General features: G+C 36.5%; 1 protein-coding gene and 1 pseudogene across 1 annotated transcript in view; both read left to right on the top strand.

The window, feature by feature from the left end:
• TMEFF2 (transmembrane protein with EGF like and two follistatin like domains 2) overlaps positions 1–23,052 on the top strand; it is a 291,379-nt gene that overhangs the window by 149,406 nt on the left and 118,921 nt on the right. Inside the window, exon 5 of the mRNA XM_055398363.2 lies at positions 7,309–7,405. Coding sequence (XP_055254338.1) covers positions 7,309–7,405 — 97 coding nt within the window. The remainder of the gene's footprint in view (positions 1–7,308; positions 7,406–23,052) is intronic.
• Positions 2,580–2,666, top strand: LOC129538728 (U6 spliceosomal RNA; annotated as a pseudogene).

Below are 23,052 nucleotides of genomic sequence, written 5' to 3' on the forward strand. Positions count from 1 at the left end.
TAAGATCCTTTGAATTTAATGAAACCTTATATTATGCTTGTTATTTTTCACTTAATTTTAAGACCTGGAGTGACTCTTTTCTACATTTCTCTGTGTCCTTAAGACCACACAACTCTTTTGTATATTTTAAATTGTTCCCAATGAATTTTGGATATTTAAGTTAAAGATAAATAAAAATAATATACTTTTTAAAACTCACAAATATTTGGAGGTTAAAAAATGCACTAATAATTCATGGGTCTAAGAAGAAATCTCAAAGGATATTACAATTTATATTTTTCACAAAAGTCTTTAGAAGAAAATGTACAGATGTAAATACCTGTATTAGAAAATAAGAATGGTATAAAATCAAGCATTTCTTCCATTTTAAGAAACTAGAAAATAAACTTTAAGTTTATAGCATAAAGAAAATAATAAAAATGAGAAGGAAGCAATAAAACAGACTACAGTGGGTCTTATCCCTTCTCCATAGGATTTTCCCAACCCAGGAATTGAACCAGGGTTTCCTGTATTGCAGGCAGATTCTATACCAGCTGAGCTATGAGTGTGTGTGTGTGTGTGTGTGTTAGTCACTCAGTTGTGTCTGACTCTTTGTGACCCCAAGGACTGTAGCCTGCCAGGTTCCTCCATCCATGGAATTCTCCAGGCAAGAATATTGGAGTTGCCATTTCCTTCTCCAGAGCCATGAGGGAAGCCTGAAAATTAATTTAAATAGCCTTGTATAAACAATGAAATAATAATCTTCCACAAACTCTTTCATAAAATAGAGGAAGTGGGAATACTTCCCAACTCATGTCATGAGGCCATTTTAACCCTCTTGTTCTTGAACAAGAACAATACAAGAAAAGAAAATTACAACCTGGATGTTTTGTGAACCACAGACACAAAAATGCTCACCAAAATACAAGCAAAAGAAATCCAACAGTATATCCAAAAAGGTCATATACCATGATCAAGTTTGACTTAGCCTCAAAATGCAAGGTTGGTTTAACCTATGGAAATCAATCAATATATTTCAATACATTAACAGATCAAGAGAGAAAAATCACGTCCACATGGGAAGAACAAAGAATCTTAATCTCTGCTTCACATCATGTGCAAAATCCAATTTTAGATAGATCACAAACTTCAAGTAAAATTTAAAAATTAATACACATAGAGAATAGAATAAAGCACAGAAGAATATCATATGAGTTTTCAGTAGAAGACTTTTTAGAAATAACACAGAAAAGACAAATCATAAAAATAAAAAATAATTTCATCAAAATAAAATGTCTGCACATACACACACACACAAAAATACATTCAAGAAATAGACTTGGAAAATATGTCCCATTATAGCTGACTAAAATTCGTACTCAAAATATGTTAAAAATTTCTGCAACTCAAAAATTAAACAAAAAAATGTTGAATCAAACACCAAGTTGGGAGATTTAAAACCAAACACATTAATAATTACAGTAAGTAAACGGACTAAATACCCTGATTAAATGCAGAAATATTCAGACAATTAAAAAAAAGTGAGATCTGGACTTCTGTGGTGGTCCAGTGGCTGAGAATTCTCCTGCCAATGCAGGGAACATGGGTTTGATTCCTGGTCCAGGAAGATTCCACATGCTGTGGGGCAGCTAAACCCATGCACCACAACTACTGAGCCCGAACTGTAGGGCCCGTGAGCCACAACTACTGAAGCCTGAGCACCCCAGAGCCTGTGTTCTGCAACAAAAGAAGCCACTGCAATGAGAAGCCTCTGCACTGCAATTAGAGGAATGTTCACTCACAACTAGAGAACGTCCACTCACCGCAACTAGAGAACGTCCACGCTCAGCAAGGAAGACCCAGCACAGTCAAAATTAACAATAAATAAAATTTTTAGAAAGTGAGATTCTACTGTATGTTGTTTCCAGGAAACACACTTTAGACATAAGCAAACAAACAGGTTGAAAGTAAAAAAAAAAAAAGAATAAGCAAACAAAAGCTGGTGTGGCTATCTGAATATCAGAATCCCACTGTGAGGTATTCATCTGAGAGAAGTAACTCATGTACACAAAATGTCTTTTACAAGAATATTTATAACAGCTTTATTCATAAATAGTTATTGCTTCCAGCCAGTCACTGAAAGCAGCCAGATGTCCTTCCACAAGAAAATGGAAAAATAAACTATGGTATATTCACTCAATTGAATACCAAGTAACAAAAAGAAATAAACTACTGATATGGGCAACTACCTGAATTCATCTTAAAACTATGAAGTCAACTGGTAGAAGCTGAACACAATAATTACATAGTATATGATTCCTTTGATGTGATATCAAAGGAATGATGAACACAGTAGTTCATCTGTGGTGACAGATCAGATTACTGATCGGCTAGAACAGTGGTAGAGAAATGGCTGAAAAGGCGGCAAAATCAAACTTTCTGGAATGACTGAGTTGATCTTTGGCGTGTGTTCCTCAATTGAAAGACATGAGCATTTCACTGAATGTAAAGTTTATTGAAATTTTGAATCAAATAAATGACATTGAATAACTGTGTTTGAACATCAATATTTCATGTTTTCAGAAATAGTATAACATAGTGTGCTCACTTCAGCAGCACATATACTAAAATTGGAATGATAAAGAGATTAACATGGCCCCTGTGCATGTGAAAAATTCCTTATTTTTTAGATGGGTGCGATGGGGAGAGAAATTCAAGAGGGAGGAGACATATGTATACCTATGGCTGATTCAAGTTGATGTATGGCAGAAACCAACACGATATTGTAATTATCCTCCAATTAAAAATAAAATTTTTAAAAACTTGAAATTCTGATTTAAAAGAATAAATAAAAAGAAGCAGTATAAGTTAGGAATATTATAAGAGGCACAGAGGCATTATAGTGAGTTCGTAAGAGAACTGGACTAATAGGTGGGCACATCCACTGTGAGAAGCTGAGTGGGGCCAGAACAGTGTCATGAGGAAGGAATTTTGTTAGCAATTTCCAGATGAAACCATGAGGGCAGGGAGAATTTAGAAGAGAGGTAATTTGATCATCTCTTATAATGTTCCAATCCAAAATATACTTATAGGAATTAATTAAATCAGTTATAACTATAGCATTGCATAGTGAAGTCGCTCAGTCCTGTCCGACTCTTTGCAACCCCATGAACTGTAGCCCACCAGGCTCCTCCGTCCATGGGATTTTCCAGGCAAGAGTACTGGAGTGGGTTGCCATTTCCTTCTCCAGGGGATCTTCCTGACCCAGGGATCGAACCTGGGTCTCCTGCATTGTATGCAGACACTTTACTGTCTGAGCCACCAGGGAAGGGTAGCATATATAAAATATATTAAAAAACCATAAAATGGCCTTCCCTGGTGGTTCAGTTGGCAAAGAATCTGCCTGGAATGTAGGAGTTTGCCTGCAGCAATCAGGAACAGGAGACCAGGGTTCAATCCCTGGGTCAGGAAGATCTCCTGGAGGAGGAAACGGCAACCCACTCCAGTATTCTTGCCTGGAAAATCCCATGGACAGAGGAGCCTGGCGGACTACAGTCCATGGAGTCGCAAAGAGTTGGACACAATTTAGCAACTAAACCATACAGTTATATAAAATATGCTTTCAAGAGCTCCACCTCCTTTACTCCTCAAATTTCCCTCAATCATGTGCTGAAACCTAACCTTTTGTAGAATATGTGCTGTTTTTAGTCACAGTCGTGTCTGACTCTTTGTGACCCCGTGGACCACAGCCTGCCAGTCTCCTCTCTCCATGTCATTCTCTAGGCAAGAATACTGGAGTGGGTTGCCATGCCCTCCTCCAGTGTTTTATAGAATAAAGGGAAATAATTCTTTTACTTTACAACTCAAAATAAAAGGTTTAAAATACAAATGTATGGTTAAAATAATACTTTAGTATAAATGAATCTCATTCCTGCATAATCAGCAAATGAATGCAAATAATTAAGCACCAATTCTTCCTGTTTTTTATACTTTGAAAAGAACAGGAAAAAGGAACAGTACAGTTCAACCCATGATTTCCAAGCATCTCAGTTCAGTTCAGCATCTAGCATGTGCTAATTCAATAGTTTCCAAGCTTTTGTGACTGTGACGTTTAGAAAGAAATTTATGTTGCAGCCCTGGTTGCATATCATATGTATAACAAAAATAGTGTTATAAAATATATACTATACTTGTTAAATAAGATGCAGTCTGTGTTTTCTGTCCCTGTACCTTCTGCTTCATGTTTACAAAAATGTTTGCAAAAATGATGATAGTGACCCACTAACTATATTTCCCTACCCACTAATACATTGTGATTGTGGTTGGAAAAACATGGTGCTATCCTTGCTACTCAAATGTGGTCTGTGGACCAGCAGCAACAGTTTCTGGGAGCCTGTAAGAAACTGAGAACTTAGGATACACCTCACATTTGCTGAATCAGAATCTTTATTTTAACACAACCTCCAGATGCTTCCTGTGCACTTTAAACTGACAGAAGTCCTAAGCCAGACATTCACTGCCAGAGGAGGATGCTTAAGACAGAGGAAGTCTTCTCGGTATTGTTTAGGCAGAGATGCTTAGGAGCAAGTTGCTAAGAGTATATATGTGTGTGTGTGTGTGTGTGTGTGTGTGTGTGTGTGTGTGTGTGTGTGTGTGTGTGTATTTCCAAGCCCTGGGCCTACAAATTCAGTACCTCTGAGGATAACTCAAGGCATTTATCTAAAAAACAATATATAGTCTATGGGCATAGCACACTGAGTGCTTCTGTGGTGGCTTAATGGTGAAGAATCTGCCTGCCATGCAGGAGACTTGAGTTCAGTCCCTGGGTCAGAAAGATCCCCTGGAGAAGGAAATGACAAACTGCTCCAGTATTCTTGCCTGAGAAATCCCTTAGACAGATTAGCCTAGACCCCTTACAGTCCAAGGGATGGCACAGAGTTTGACATGATAGAGCGACCTAAAATAAGATAGCAGTTCATCTAAAACAACAATACGTAAATTAACAAACCAAATCTACCAGAGGTTCTGAGCCCAATCCTATTTAAGAATCATTGGTCTATAGTGTTAAATGAAAGCTGGGTGCTGATTTGTTTATTACTAAGGTGCAAATCTGTGCTTCAGAAAGTATGGAAATATTTTACTTTATTTTTCATTGTGATTGCTTCACATTTTATTCCCAGAATATTTGTTGAGAGAGCTTTTGCTACTGCTACTTCTGGGCTTACTTCTTCATGTGGGAGAATTTCCAAACATCTCAAGTCTACCAGTAACAGCCCTTTTATAGAAATGTAATGTGACTTCCAGTAGAAATATTATTATTAGTTCCGCTGAGTTAGCAGGATTCATCGCATGGATTACTTCCAGTAGATCCCTAACCAAGGATCCCTGCTGTGAAAGAAGATGGGGCTGCCCATAAGTGGCTATAACTGTTCATTAAGGACCTTCCCATTGTGTTAGTATGTTTCCTGAGTGATGGGAAGTTTTAGTCTAGAAGCTGCTAATCTTGCTAACACTAAAAGGCTCTCTCCCATTAGCAGTTTCTGTGTTGCATTAATAATAAGAAAGTAATAAAGAGATGAGCCTCAGCTGTTCAGGCTCCCCTGAGGTGAGGCCCCAGTGTCCTTCTTATCCCCATAGTCCACTCTAATGGTCTCGCCTCTATTAATGTAATAGAGTGGATAATGAGTGCTGTCTATTTTAGCAGAGTCTAGAATTCCTCTTTCTTTCTGGGGAGGAACACCATTTTTTTAGACTTCAATTTTGAAACTATACCATCAGTACTTTTGCAATTGAAGTTGATCTGTTTAATTCATAACTTTTTTAAGGTGCAGTGCAAATCAAGTACGGGGGAAAATGTTGCTTTGGAAAAAATAAATCTATCTTTCCTGGAAAAACTATAAAACACAACTCTAAATAATGGTTTTATTTTGTTGTTGTTGTTATTCTGGTAAATCAAATCACTTATTTGCAGAGCAGTAAATTGGAAAATAAGGAATAAAGAGCTTTTCTTTTGTAATTATCAATAACTCTCATGTTAATAGACAAAGAATAAATTATGAAAATATCATATTAAATAAGTAAGGTTGAATATGTTAGGTTCAGGGTGCACTTTAATAAATGATGTCTTTGTTAAAAATGTTACCTTACTAGGGTTCATAATGCTGGAAGCCAATGCCATACTTAATTGTTCTTGTTCTTTTTCTATTGAAAATGCATAACCTTTTGCAAAAGTGTACTTTTTAAGGATCTCTGGATTTAAACATGTTTTAAAGTATATAATCTGTCCATGGAATAATATTATCTATGCAGTTGTTAGGTTGTTACAATTTTACATCTATAAGCAAAGCTATTTTTGCTGTCAACTACATATTTTTTAATTGGTAAATAGTAATCTTCATCTAAAAGTATTGCTCAGATTTTTATTTCTTGAACTCAAATACTAAATTTTTTAAATTGATTTATACTATTGTTTCCTGATTCTGAAAGCTTAATTTTATAAGTAGACTGCATGCAGCATATTTTTACACTTGTAATTTATGGTCTAAGCCAATATGAATAACTATCATCAGTGACAACCATATATTTTTAAATAAAATATATGTTTATAGCCCTTATAGAAGAAATCACTATGATGGGCTCTGTGCACCATCTATGTAAGATTTAAGTAGTGTAAAAACCAATTAAAATGTGCTTTCTAAAATTTATAATTACTATATTTTTCCTTATAAGTACTTTTTACATCTTGGAGGTGGGGAGACATATCTAAAAAGTCAAAGCTGTCCACCTAGATTTTATAATTATATATTAAAGCCTTTGAATGAAAAGTCTATAATTTGGGACTAAGAAAATTTTAACCACTAGATTTTTCCTTTAGGCCAGTGACAATTTTGTTGTTATTCAGTCACTCAGTCATGTACAACTCTTTGTGACCCCATGTACTGCAGCATGCCAGGCTTCCCTGTCCTTCACCATCTCCTGGGGCTTACTCAAATTCATGTCCATTGAGTCAGTGATACCATCCAATTTAAATTCTTTTTAATTAATTCTTTCATATGGTTTATTAACCAACCAACTTTGATAAATCCAGTAAACTCTATTGTTTGTTTTATTTTTCTGGTAAAAAGAATTATTCATTACATTTCAGTAACTAGCATATCATTGTTTTCTTCAAATTTAGGGAAGAAGAGAGTCGACTATGACAATCTTAACGGAGCTCCAATTGCAAAAATGTCCATTGGAAAAGTAGCAGCTTTCATATAAAATAGTCTTGGAGTTGATATTATGCACACTTATCTGAATTCTTTTTGTTCCATTTTTTCTGTCCTATAGTCCATGAAGGCTCAGGAGAAACCAGTCAAAAGGAGACATCCACCTGTGATATTTGCCAGTTTGGTGCAGAATGTGATGAAGATGCTGAGGATGTCTGGTAATGTGCTGTTTTATTCTTTTAAGCAAAATAATGATAATTTATTTTTACTGTATCAGTTATTTCCTAAAAGAAGACATTTTCAGCATTTTTTTAAATCCAGTTCTCAACTAGGAAAGATGAGGGCTACAATAACAGGAAGGAATTTCTGCAGCTGACCTAAGAGTTGGGTCAGCCAAACAGCTGTCTAGGGAATTACTTTATAAGGTACAATAAGATATCACTGAGACTCCCAAATACTGTCAATGTTAAGAGATGGAGAGAAAAAGTGTATTTACCAGAACATCTCTCAAGAAGCATGGTCAAGAAACAATGGATAGTTGCTAATCTGCTCTAAGATGGTGGATCTGGGTAACCGCAGAGATTTTATTTAAAGGTATATATATGCACACCCATAGCTGAATTAAGGAGCTATTAGGGCAAGGAATGGTTTCTGAGCCACCGTCTAGGATCAACTACTCCCTTTACCCAGGTATTACTCAGCTTCTCCTTCAAAGATACACTGAAGAGATTTTGAATATTCATTATTTTAAGTGGGTCTGCCTTCTAGGGCATCCACTCTCATACTGGAGTAGGTTGCCATTTCCTTCTCCAGGGGCCACATGTATTGGCCCTACCCAGATCTCATACCCACAGTGAACAACCCAAAGGTTTTTGTGTGGCATAATAGTAGAAAGAGGCAATCTTTCTTTCTCTCTATCTCTCTCTTAATATACAACTTTTATGCACATATCTTTCAGGAAAGCAAACAGGAGCCCTTTCATTTGTGTGTGTGTGTTTGCCTCGAGCAGTTAACAATCATTTTGATCAAAATAGGTAAGGGAGTAAATCTTAAATGTTCTCACCACATATAAAAAATAACTGGTAATTATGTAAGGTGATGGAAGTGTTAGCTAACACTATGGTGGTGATCACATTGCAATATACACATTGTATGCCTTAACATTTATAATGTTATATACCAATTACACGTCAGTAAAGTTGGGTGGGGGGGAAAGCACAATCATTTTGATCAAACATTTTGTGGGTGTAGGGAATTTAGCCAAGAAACAGGAAAAATTAAGGCAAGACAATTTTGACAAAAATGAAACAATCGGTACCTGAAACAATTTAGAGTATTGTTAATGTAGATTAAACTGAGGATTCCAACTGAGCAAACTGAGATTCTTAAGGTAAATTAACAAAATACTTACAAGTAGGCACTGCTATTACCCAGCCAGGTAAAACAGTCACACATTAATAAAAGCTGGCATCAGTAGGATTTTCATGCCTGTCAGACATTTCTAGCCAGTAGTCAGCTAGGAGCCAACTCAGGGAGTCTATGCACTAGTTTGACCATCCTGAGGTAAACAAACATATGTGTTCTTAAGAATCTCATGGACATCTTAATAACTGATGAATTTTTGGTTCCCAAACCTGGCTGATCATCAGGATTACTTAGGGAATTTTTGGAACACATCTTTAGTTCCATGTCAAAATTAATGAATCAGAATTTCATAGAAATGGGACTTAAAACTTTACTTATTAAAACTCCCCAGATGGTTGTATAAATATTGCTCTAAGATAAACGATTGACTCAGAGAATTATTCTCCTTCTAAATGCTTTGAGTCAGACAGGACTGAGTGGCTGAACTGAACTGATTGAAATACTTTAAAGCTCTGTGCAGTTTTAGTCATTATATATTAAGGCATGTTGATAGGAAATGTATCTTTAAAATATCTTGGTTTTTAATGTTTGTTGATGACTACATCTATAGTTTAACTTTATTTTTAATGCTATTAAATATCTTGCTATCAGCTATTTTACTTTTAACAAATTCACATGGATCCCTGATTTTTTCTTAAGAATTTCCCATTCCCCATTCTTATCTAATGATCACTTTTAAATGACATGTTTTCACTTTACAACTGCAAAGATCTAACAAATTATATAATAATAGCAGATTAAAATGACTCATTATTTACTATGGGCTTGACCTATATGTATGCATTCTTTTTTTTTTCTTAGTTATATAATAACCCTAGGAGTAGATTCTATTATGATCACTTTACAAAGAGGAATTGAGTTTTAAAGTGTTTAAGTGGCAGGTCAAGATAAAAATATGAGGTGAAAGTAACTTGAGGATGTTAGCATAACAATTCAAACAAAGATGCAATCAAAATATTTCTCCCTTGTCATGCCTGGAATAATGTGATGGACAGATTGCAGGCAGCTTAGATACAATGACTCAAGACCTGCACGGTTAGAGCTGGGGACAAGAGAGAAGCCTGCAGCAAGCAGTGGGAAAATGTCCAGGCAAGCAGTGTCACTCTGGTGTTCCAGCAAAAGCTCAGATCTGTGGTATGTGGGTAGACAGAACAAGGAGATTAGAGCAAGTTAAGTGGCATCAGAAAGATTCAACAGCCATGGCTACTGGAATTAGGAAAAGAAATTCAGTTACAAAGGGAACAGGAAGAAGGGCAAAGCAGAACCTCAGTCATCAAGGAATTGGAAAATGAACCAAGGACAGATACTGGATACCCACCTACTGGAACTAGTGTACAGAGCCAAGTCTTGGCTACAAAGGTCTGGGACAAGCTCTTGGATCTCAGAAATAAGTTACAGGGTCAGAATGAAGCCAGCAGCAAGGCTGCTAGTGGATGAATCAGTTAGCTTTTGGCTAGGACATCTTGTACGCCCCCAGCCTAGAGACAAGATGAGTTCCAAAATGCAGAATAAAGCTGAACCTCCAGATGGGGCTAAGTGGCCATAACTGTGAAGATTAGAGGGATGCAGGGGGCAGGGAGCCAAGAAGATCATTATACTTCGCCGGCAAGAATGAAAAGTTGTTCGCGTTTAAATAAAATGTACTAAAAATGTCCAATGTAAGCAAGAACGAACGGTGCTGAAATGAGAAGCGTATTGATTTTCATTTACATAAATACCTTTGTATGTTAACGTATTGTATTTAGTTATGGCCATGAAGGGCAGATTGGAAACAGCTGAAGGACATAAGAATAAAGCAATAAATGAAATTAAATAGGCATGGAATGCACGAGGCTATAAAGTAAGATAGAAAGCAATAGGGGAGTGATCTGAATCTAGTACTAGTCAACTGGATCAGGGGAGCTTGATGTGCTATTGATTTTGGATGAAACCATGGTCAGGTCTTCTCATAAACATAAAACACTACATATGCTATGTGGAAACAAAGACTACAAGTCAGTGTTTAGCTTTGTATTTTCCTTTGACATTAACTACAGTTTTATGCATAAAATTTCCTCAGCTCTACGTTACCAAGTAATAACAAGATGTGAATAAATACTACCAAGGAATAATATTATTGTAACCGCAATACTGAAACAAATGTGAAATATTAATTCCTGATTTTTATTTAACCCTAGATTAACAAATTAATATTTACGTTTTACTACAAGTACTAAATCTAGCTATTCAATGATGTTCAGATGTTAGAATTAAAAAACCAGTATGCAATCAACTGATCTTGTTTTCACAGTTAGATGAGGTTTTGAGTTAAGAAGCAAGTTACATTGGACATGGGGAAGAAAATTTTAAAAAATAAATGGCAGAAGGGTAAGGAGAATAGAGGAATAGGAGAAAAAATAACAAAGAATGACATTGATAAACCATGATAATAATAACATGTTAATGCCTTTATTTTGGAAAAAACAGATGATTTATAAGCTTATACAACCTCTCTCTTATGTTCTATGGTGTCTTTAAAGGTTTTCCTCTTGTTTTCTTCTTCTTATGGAAAACATCAAGGCTATAGAAAATGGTCAGATTTTCTCAACAGAAAAGAAAGAACATTGCTAAAAAAGATTCTTCAGTTATAGATATTTACCTATATGTAAGAAACAGTTACACTTTCAAAAAAGAGTTAAAAGTCCACATGGTAAGTGATCCACACCACAGATATATCTACACTCACACTGAGGCATCCCTTTACTTAGAATAGACTTCAAAAATAATGGAACACCTGTGCAAAGGGATGCACATGCCTATTTATGGGGAAAGGGTTAAGAGGCAAAGAGAAGAAGGGCTTAGAAGATTGTTTCTCTTTATATATAGGCTGAAAAAGAGTAAAAAATAATACATTTATACATCAAAGAGACTTTCAAATACATTCTGCCAAGTATAATTTATAAAAAAAAAAGAAGGGCTTCTAAGTCAGACGTAATAAAATTGACTCATTGTAAAGCAATAAAGCCCCATCTGATAGCACTGGGAATACTAACTTATGATTTCAACAAATATTTCTGATACTTGCTTGGTTTTAGAAGTAGTTTTATATTCCCTTAATTATCTTACCTGATAAATTATTTCAGTAAGTCCAAAGTAGGTCAGCAGCAACTCTTTGCACTGGAAAGTAGTCCTAAGAAGTAATTAGCCTAGAACTTTCTGTTGGTCCTGTCAGTCAGAAGTAGTTCAGAGCCCTGGGGTTGATTCCTGATTTAATATAAGAAAAAAGCAAGTTGATAGCTGGTTCTGATCATAGGAATGGCTGAGTATGAAATTGGCTGCATGCCTAACATTTCCAAGGTCTTAGACTAGATCAAGGAAGGGAGCACAGGTGTAAGAACACATGGAGCTGGATGACAAATGACATAAAGGGGCAGCCTAAATTACTATGTATATTTGCTTCATACATGTGCTTTATGGCTCCTGTGCCTGTCTTAACATTGCTCTTGTATAATTCTCAACACACAGCCCCCATTAGCAATACCATATTGGCTTAAATGCTATTAATTCCTCAGTAGTCATTCATTTTGTCTTTGAAAGCATTAATGATGTTTTTCAGTTTTTGTGCATCAAATCCTTGTGTTTAACTGTAATGGTAAGAAAGGAGAAAAGCAAAGTCATTTAGTAAAAAGAGTTCAGAAGAGAAAATGAATGAGCGTCTATTTTTTCCTTTATTTCATTGATGTCCTGTAACGGAAAACAGGGTGTGGGATTTGGCATCCCTTTTGTGAGCCTCTCTCACAAAGACAGTTTAGTTTGAAGTCTTTAACATCTTGCTCCTTTGATCTAAGAAGGCTCCTTGTCACTAGGAAGACTGTGTGTCATTGGCATCATTCCCACCTTTAATGTATTTTGGACTGTGGAGAATCATGAATATTTGAAGCAGGGCAGTGGCCGAGGATGCTCCTTGGCACTAGATTTCACCATACATATAAGTGAATTAGGCATTCAGTTCAGTTCAGTCGCTCAGTCGTGTCCGACTCTTTGCGACCCCATGAATCACAGCACGCCAGGCCTCCCTGTCCATCAGCAACTCCCGGAGTTCACTCAAACTCATGTCCATCGAGTCGGTGATGCCATCCAGCCATCTCATTCTCTGTCGTCCCCGTCTCCTCCTGACCCCAATCCCTCCCAGCATCAGAACCTATTAGATCCTGCTTATTTCAGTACATTTGGGTTATGAATTTAATCGGGAAAATTAGGACACCTCTAAGCCTTAAGTTTTGAAATAATTTCTTTTTAAAACTGCTGCTGGTCGACAATTGAAAAAAAAGATTGTGCTGCAATTGGAAAGTTTCCAAATATTTTCTACGAAGTAAAAGGATCAGTTGGAATCGTATGTGGGATATCTAAAGAAGAAGATGCTGATTAGTCACAAAATTTTAGTGAACCATGAGTTCATTCAGTCTTCCCCCCAGGGTGTTTTTTTTCTATTGATTCCCTTTGCTGTCTTGCCTTAGAACTGTAAATGTGGTTCCCATAATTCAGACTGGCTTCTAATGTGAGTTTATTCATGGAGAGAATAAAACACACACACACACACAAACAAAAATAGAAAATAATTCTAGTCCAGAAAATCCAAAGTTTTAGTTGGATCTAAGGCTTTATGAGAAAACCTCCTTAATCCTAAGTCACCTGTAATTAGTATGCTGCCTCCCTCAAATTGCCTCTTCTCTACCTGAAGACAAGGCTGTCACCTCTGAAAACTGCCTTCATATCTTCTGTTTGTATAGATGGGCAGGATCTGAAGAGGAGACATCTCTCATTCCTTTAACACTTCCTTTCGCCCAGAAATTTTTTTCAGAGAGAGGGGGAAATATATAGCTCTTGATTTAGGGAAACACACCTCTTTCCTCTTCCATAATTTCAAGAAAAATATGCTGATGTTTGCATTTTTAGCAAATCTATGTCCTGACTTAGCAGCAGTATGTCCTAATATAAAAGAATTTAATTATGTTATTTCCTTCTTTTATGTATTTATCTACCTATCTTAAATAAGAAAAAATAATTTGTACTTTTTCAAGATTTCACACAACTTAAGAAATACCATTATAAATAGTACTAGTATTTGTAACACAGTCTGTGCAATGGTCTGTGTCTACAAACACTGTGTATATGATTCATACATCCCTCAGCCAATAGAAAGAAAGAACATGAAGTTGCTCAGTTGTGTCCAGCTCTTTGCAACCCCATTGACTGTAGCCATCCATGAGATTTTCCAGGCAAGAATACTGGAGTAGGTTGCCATTTCCTTCTCCAGGGGATTTTCCCAACTCAGGGATCGAACCCAAGCCTCCCACATTGCAGGTAAACTCTTTACCATCTGAGCCACCAGGTAAATAGTCAGGTCTGCAAACTGAAACTGAACATTTTAAGTGTTACTTAGCAAGATGAATAAATAACGATGCCACTTCAAATGCACAATAGGTCATTCCAAAAAAAAGACAAACCAAAAAATATACAACTAACCTACCTCCAAATTTGAGTTGGGCTTTGCAAAAGGTGAGACTTTTAAAATCAAATTGAAATTTGAAAATAAATCGTGGTCTTTAAAATAAAGACATAGCTCAGGTCTTCCACATACTGGGTTGCTTAGAAAGGAATTGGATTTTCACATAAGTTCTAAAGAGTCTTTTGAATTTTTCTCAGTAATTATGCCTCAACTGTGCTATTTATCATGCAACAATTAGTGAAACTTAATTAGGACATGATGGGTGCAGATATAGATCTGGTGTAGAATACCAAGATATACAGGAAGAAAGTATTAGAAACTTTAATATGTTTCATGTGTTTTCATAATTTTTATTTAGTTCAGACAGTAGAAATCAGGTAACTTCCATTTTATATAAAAATAATGAAATACTACATGAAGGCAGAATAAAGAAAACAAAATTTCTAAACCTAGATTGTAATTCTACCACTAAATTAACTCTTTTCATTTCTTGTTTCCCTTTTACCTGCTTGGGCAAACTGTACTCTGTTAATCGGGCATGCCTCCCTTACCTCTAGTGCTCACTCACCAAACTCCCATACACTAATTATCCTTGAGTTTTCTCACTCAGTTTCTAGTATATTCCAACTCAGAGAGTCCTGTGCCTTAAATCAGGGAATACAAGCCCCATGTTCCAACATCACAATACAACATCCCAGTCTCAAAGATAAAAAAAAAAAAACAGAATCTCATTTCTAGTCATCAAAAGATGGAAGGATTTTCAAAAGCATGTGTTCCTTTGTGGCAAGTACCATGGTAATATTTACATTCATGGAGCCATTTAATCCTCCTGCTAAACTTATAAAGGGTTTCCTAGGTGGTGCTAAAGAATTCGCCTAGCAATGCAGGAGATGCTGAGAGAGGAGTTCAATCCCTGGGTCAGGAAGATCCTCTGGAGGAGGGCATGGCAATCCACTCCAATATTCTTGCCTGGAGAATCCCATGGACAGAGAAGTCTAGTGGGCTACATTCCATAGTGTCACAAAGTCAGACATGACTGAGCAACTTAGCACACACACACGCAACCTTATGAAGTTAGACACACTAACAATTCTCATTTTACACAAAAGGAAACTGAGGCACACGGAGGTTAAGCAAACCATCCGTGTGCCTCAGTTTCCTTTTGTGTAAAATGAGCCAAACAGTAAGTGGAAGAACTAGGAAGTGAACCCTCCTAGGATGAAATGGCGACACACTCCAGTATCCTTGCCTGGAAAATCTCATGGACAGAGGAGCCTGGTGGGCTATAGTCCATGGGGTCGCAAAGAGTCGAGCATGACTGAGCAACTAACACGCACATAACAGGCTGACTCCAGACACCATGCCCTTAATCACCACTCATTATCTTCTCATATGTTTAATGACGTGTGTGCGTGTGTGCAGTGTGTATTATGTGTATAAGGCACACATGTACATGTTGGATATACTCAGTATAGAATTTCACACTTTTTTGTTGTTTTTGAAATAGAAAATACAACCACTTTGTGATAAAGTCTAACACTACCAGGTTCACATCATCGATGATGTCCTTTGAAATATTTTCTTTCCCATTAGATATATATACCTTATTTTTGGCAGATTATATGGTTTTTATTTGTTTTTGGCAGATGTATTGAGTCATCATAGATGAAGAATATCCTTATTCTGACTATGTGTGCCCAAATAGATGAACAGGTTATTAACCATGAGGTTGCAGAGATGAGACATATCTTGACCAAAACCTGGTTCTTTGAGGTGTTTCAAGTTCAGTTTGCTGGGTTTTAGTAAGGTAATAGCAATCATGATTATGAAACAGGGTGAACATTATTTATATCTAAAACAAGTGATGTGCATGCAGGCTAAGTTGCTTTAGTCGTGTCCAGATCTCTGCTACTCTATGGACGGTAATCCACCAGGGTCCTCTGTGCTTTAGATTTTTATCCAGAAAAGAGGCATATGAGTTGTTGTTCAGTTGCTCAGCCATGTCCAACTCTTTAAGACCCCATGGACTGCAGCACGTCAGGCTTCCTTGTCCTTCACCATCTCCTGGGCCTTGCTCAAACTCATATCCATTGAGTCAGTGATGCCATTCAACCATCTCATCCTTTGTCATCTCCTTCTCCCCCTGCCTTCTGTCTTTCCCAGCATCAGGGTCTTTTCCAATGAGTCAGCTCTTCTCATCAGGTGGCCAAGGTATTGAACCTTCAGCTTCAGCATCAGCCCTTCCAGTGAATATTCAGGATTGATTTCCTTTAGGATTGACTGGTTTGATCTCCTTGCAGTCCAAGTGTCTCTCAAGAGTCTTCTCCAACACCACAGTTCAAAAGCTTCAGTTCTTTGGTGCTCAGCCTTCTTTATGGTCCAACTCTCACATCTAGAGTCATCCACACATGACTACTGGTAAAACCATAGCTTTGACTATATGGACCTTTGTTAGTGAAGTAATGTCTCTGCTTTTTAATACATTGTCTAGGTTTGTCATAGCTTTTCTTCTAAGGAGCAAGTGTCTTTTAATTTCATGGCTGCAATCAGCATCTGCAGTGATTTTGGAACCCCCCAAAATAAAATATGCCAGTGTTTCCACTGTTTCCCATGTGTTTACCATGAAGTGATGGGACCTGATGCCATGATCTTAGTTTTCTGAATGTTGAGTTTTAAGCCAGCTTTTTCACTCTCCTCTTTCACCTTCATCAAGAGGCTCTTTAGTTCCTCTTCACTGTCTGCCATAAGGATGGTGTCAGCTGCATATTTGAAGTTATTGATATTTCTCCTGGAAATCATAATTCCAGCTTGTGGTTCATCCAGTCTGGCATTTCATATGATATACTCTGCAAATAAGTTGAATAAGCAAAATGACGGTATACACCCTTGCTGTACTCCTTTCCCAATTTTGAAACAGCCAGTTGTTCCATGTCCATTTCTAACAGTTGCTTCTTGTCCTGCATACAGATTTCTGAGAAGGCAGGTAAGATGGTCTGGTATTCCCATCTCTTTAAGAATTTTCCACAGTTTGTTGTGATCCATACAGTCAAAAATTTTAGTGTAGTCAATAAAACAGAAGTAGATGTTTTTCTGGAACTCTCTTGCTTTTTCGATGATCCAACAGATGTTGGCAATTTGATCTCTGGTTCCTCTGCCTTTTCTAAAACCAGCTTGAATATCTGGAAGTCCACGGTTCACATACTGTTGAAGCCTAGCTTGGAAGATTTTGAGCATGACCTTTATCAAATGAAATGAGTGCAATTGTGCGGTAATTTGAACATTCTTCGGGATTGCCCTTCTTTGGGATTGGAATGAAAACAGACCTTTTCCAGTCTTGTGGCCACCAATGAGTTTTCCAAATTTGCTGGCATATTGAGTGCAGCATTTTGACAGCATCATCGTTTAGGATTTGAAATAGCTCAACTGGAACTCCATCACGTCCACTAGCTTTGTTCATAGTGATGCTTCCTAAAGCCCACTTGACCTCATACTCCAAGATGTCTGGCTCTGGTGAGTGACCACACTTTCCAGAGGTTATGGTTATAACCTTTCCATGGTTATCCAGATTACTAAGATCTTTTCTATATAGTTCTTCTGTGTATTCTTGCCACCTCTTCTAAATATCTTCTGCTTCTGTTAAGTCCATACCATTTCTGTCCTTTACTGTGCCCATCTTTTCATGAAATATTCCCTTGGTATCTCTAATTTTCTTGAAGAAATCTCTAGTCTTTCCTATTTTATTGTTTTCCTCTATTTCTTTGCATTGTTCAGTTAGGAAGGCTTTCTTATCTCTCCATGCTATTCTTTGGAACTCTGAATTCAGATGGAATATCTTTCCTTTTCTCCTTTGCCTTTCACTTCTCTTCTTTGCAGACATCCATTTTGCCTTTTTGCGTTTCTTTTTCTTGGGGATGGTTTTGCACACTTCTTCTTCCTTTTTAATTCTGGGGCCACTACTAGCAATATTTCAAAGGGCTGTACAAAAGGCAGTCCATTGAGGAACCCAAAACAGCAAGGGCACTTACTGCTCAGTAAGCCATTCATTAAGAAAGGTAGGACTTCATTCCTTAGTATTTCTAGAATAGTTGATGGGCTACATGTGCCTCCCCAAATGGAAAAGAAGGTTTATTACACATTCATATTCTCACTATAAGAACAGAAATTATGAGATATTAAAAAAGGAAGAATAACCAAATTAAATGGCAAATAAATATGGCCCATATGCCAGTGGGCCGTAATCCCTATCTAAGTGGCAATATTCTGCTATACCTTTTTAATAGCACTTATAAATATAATTCCAACCTTATTTCCCAATCTAATGTATCTTTTGATGATTACATAAAAATGGAATTTGCCATGGCTTTTTCTGATTGTAAAAGTTGTACATGTTTATCATAGAAATGTCAAAAGCCTGGAAATATTACAATGCCATTCCACTATTCCAAGATAACTACTGTAAAATTTAGAAGTATGTTTCCCCCATGTCTGTATGTGTGTGTACCTGCACACATGTGTGTATGTATTTTTGATGAGTCTAATCATTTTATAGATCAACAAAGCCTCTCTCTTAAAAATTTTACTTAACCCTGAGGCTGTGTTTGGAGATTTTTACCAATGCTAAATGAATTTATGAATAATGTATTTTAATTAGAACATAATTTCTGTGGCCCAAATTCTAATTATTCTTTCAAAAATTTTTTTCATTTCTCAAGACAAGTGGGTTTGAGGCAATGTCCTAATTTTTGTGATCTAAAAAATTTACCAAAACCGAAGTCCCCTCTGAGTCTACCTTAAACATCTTTCATGGTTTGCTCCAGAAGGCTAGATAGTATGTGTACTGAAAACATTTCCTTTGTATGTATCCAGAGCATTCATAACAAATAACTTTCTGAGGCATAAGCATTATTTACTGAGAAACTGTCTTCCCACAGGTGTTTTAAATTGGGTAGACACTCTTACTTGTCTTCAGTGTTTTACTTTCAAATAGTAATATATTGTATGTGTTGGTTCATCTAAACAACAAATCAGCAAGCAGTCCTTGGCAGCCCACATCAGTCTGCCTGAGAAACATTCCCTTACAAACATAATATGTAATATCGAATAAGTGATTGAACAAATTGTAAAATTATATGCAACATCCAATCCAAAAATCAATAATGCTGAAGAACTAAATGTTTATTATAGTATACAGAAGAAAATAAAGGAAACAAATATCTGGTTTTTCTAGCTTCCCATTCCCCACCTCTGGGCAAAGTAAAATTAATCAAGAGTGGGTCCATTCATCCCTTCACCATTAAGCTATGAATGAAGCGTAAGAAACCATGACTATTCACTTGGGATGGGTGATCGTCTACCATAGCTCTTTTGTGTTCATTGCAGTCTTTTCAAAGTTTTTAACATAATAGCTTACGCTGTTCTCTGAATCTCATCCTAAAATGAACTTTCTCTAATCAAAATTGTATTATCCAGGGTAATAAAAGTAATGCTAGGTCCCAACTAGTTATAAGTGCCTATAATCAGCAGATATTAAAAGATGTATATCAGGAAGACATGTACAACAGTTCAGGGAAAAAGCAAGAAATAAAATAAAATATTATTTTCACATTAGCAGAAATTAGTGATGTATTTCTCTTTAAACATAGATACCTACATAAACATGATACTTTAAGACATTCAAATATAACATCAAATGATCAGTTATACAAAAATAATATATTTGATTGAAGTATGCAGTTTAATTTAACTAAACATGATTTTCCGTCTCTAAAAAGATTTGTCAATTGGGGGAAAGAAAATACAACAGAGCTATTTGCACTACAGTGGACATTGGATGGTCAGACCTAGGGTTTCAGTTCAGTTCAGTCACTCAGTTGTGTCCAGCTCCTTGTGACCCCCTGGACTACAGCAAGCCAGGCTTCTCTGTCCATCACCAACTCATGGAGCTTACTCAAACTCATGTCCACTGAGTAAGTGATGCCATCCAATCATCTCAACCTCTGTCATCCCTTTCTCCTCCTGCCTTCAATCTTTCCCACCATCAGGGTCTTTTCAAATGAGTCAGTTCTTCGCATCAGGTGGCTAAAGTATTGGAGTTTCAGCTTCAGCATCAGAACTTCTAATGAATATTCAGGACTGATTTCCATTAGGATGAACTGGTTTGATCTCCTTGCAGTCCAAGGGACTCTCAAGAGTCTTTTCCAACACTGCAGTTCAAAAGCATCAATTCTTCAGCACTCAGATTTCTTTATAGTCCAACTCTCACATCCATACATGACTACTGGAAAAACCATAACTTTGACTAGATGGACTTTTGTTGGCAAAATAATATCTCTGCTTTTAATATGCTGTTTAGGTTGGTCATAGCTTTTCTTCCAAGGAGCAAGTGTCTTTTAATTTCATGGCTGCAGTCATCATCTACAGTGATTTTGGAGCCCTAAAAACTAAAGTCTCTCACTGTTTCCACTGTTTCTCCATCTATTTGACACAAAGTGATTGGACCCAATGCCATGATCTTAGTTTTCTGCATGTTGAGTTTTAAGCCAGCTTTTTCCACTCTCTTCTTTCACTTTCATCTAGAGGTTCTTTAGTTCTTCTTCATTTTCTATCATAAGAGTGGTGTCATCTGCATAGTTGAGGTTATTGATATTTCTCCCAGCAATCCTGATTCCAGCTTGTGCTTCATCCAGCCCAGCATTTTGAATGATGTAATCTGAATATAAGTTAAATAAGCAAGGTGACAATTTACAGCCTTGACATTATCCTTTTCCAATTTGGAACCAGTCTGTTGTTCTATGTCCAGTTCTAACTCTTGCTTCTTGACTTGCATACTGATTTCTCAGGAGGCAAGTAAGGTGGTCTGGTTTTCCGATCTTTTCAAGAATTTTCCACAGTTTGTTGTGATCTATACAGTCAAAGACTTTGGCATAGTCAATAAGGCAGAAGTGGATATTTTTCTGGAATTCTCTTGCTTTTTTGATGATTCAACAGGTGTTGGCAATTAGATCTCTGATTCCTCCGCCTTTTCTAAATCCAGTTTGAACATCTGGAAATTCATGGTTCACATACTGTTGAAGCCTGGCTTGGAGAATTTTGAGCATTACTTTGCTAGCATATGAGATGACTGCAATTGTGCAGTAGTTTGAACATTCTTCGGCATTGCCCTTCTTTGGGATTGGAATGAAAACAGCCCTTTTCCAGTGCTGTGACCACTGATGAGTTTTCCTAATTTGCTGACATATTGAGTACAGCACTTTCACAGCATCATCTTTCAGGATTTGAAATAGCTCAACTGGAATTCCGTCAGCTCCACTAGCTTTGTTAGTAGTGACACTTCCTAAGGCCCACTTGACTTCGCATTCCAGGATGTCTGACTCTAGGTGAGCGATCACACCATCATCGTTATCTGGGTCCCTTAGAAGAAATGGGGTAGCTCTCATACTCCACAAAAGACTTTGGGGTAAAAATAAATAAAAAGAAATCCTGTATTGATCAATATATCAGTATCTGACACTTCTGTGTATTATTATGTGCTTAGGGGAATATGTTATGGTATATTTTATACTACATTCATTAAGTCCTTTAGCAATTGTCTTTATGCACTTTTGTTGGAGAAAATATTTCCCTTTTGAGATGCACATGGGATGAAGTGATAGCCAGAGAAAAAAATAAAACCTTCTAACATATTAAAACCTAACACTTTTCAGACTACTTTCTCCTTCCTTATGACGTTCTGAACTCTCTGTGATGTAGTTACAGCTTGTACAGCTTGTAATGTTACCTTCCTTTGACAGATAAATACATGAAGCCCCTGAAAGGTTAAGGGTAACAAACATATAGTAAAGAGAAAGGTTTGAGTGATTTATACCATTATCTCATCAAAGCTACCTAACAGAGTTAAAAAGAGAGAAAAATGTTGGTGTGACACAATGGAAAGACCATTGGGTTCAGAGAAGTGAGATCCCATCTTGGATAAAATCATGTCATTTCTCTTGACCTGTTTTTTTTTTTTTTCTATAGACAGATTTTATAACATAGATAATTAGATGATAAATAGAAAGATAGTTCTATAGTCATATTGTAATACAATTCACATAAAACTCATTCAAAGTATACAATTCATTGTTTTTAGTATATTCACCAAGTTGTGCAATCATCAACACAGACAATTTTGTAATATTTTCATCACTTAAAAAAAGAAACTGTGTACAATAGCAGCCCCTCTCCATTTCCTCCGCAAGCTTCTCTCCTGCATTCTAAGGCAACAACTAATCTACTTTATGTCTATATAGATTTCCCTATTATAACATGTCATGTAAATGGACTCATACAATAGGTGGTCCTGTGTGACTGGCTTTTTTTTAACCTAAAATATTTTGAAGTTTCATCTGTATTGTATCATGTATCAATATTTGATTCTTTTGATTGATAAAAAATATTGCTTTATGTGGATATACCACATTTTGTTTCTCTGTCAGTTGATGAACATTTGGTTTGCTTCTAATTTTGGATTCTGATGAATAATGCTGTTATGAATATTTGTATACAGATTTTTGTGTTCATATGTGTATGTGAAAGTTTTAGTTTGGACATATGTTTTCATTTCTCTTGGGTATATACCTAGAAGTAAAATTGCTGGGTCAAATGGTAACCTCATGAATAATTTTTTGAGGCACTGCCAGACAGTTTTCCAAAGTGGCTGCACCAATTATATTTGGTATGTATATTTATATATTTATATGAGCAATGTATAAGAATCCATATTTATCCACATCCTTGCCAACACATATTATTACCATCTTTTAGAATAATATAAGGTATTATAAAGTATAATGTATACTTCATAAAGTAGTATCTTGTAGTGGTTTTGATTAGCATTTTCTACATTGCTAAAGATGTTGAATCACTTTTCATGTGCTTAATGATCATGTGTGCGTCTCCTTTGGATACACATCT

The sequence above is a fragment of the Moschus berezovskii genome, chromosome 2 (genome assembly GCF_049115385.1).
Source record: "Moschus berezovskii isolate FMDL1 chromosome 2, NW_MosBer_1.0, whole genome shotgun sequence".
Taxonomy (NCBI): Eukaryota; Metazoa; Chordata; class Mammalia; order Artiodactyla; family Moschidae; genus Moschus; species Moschus berezovskii.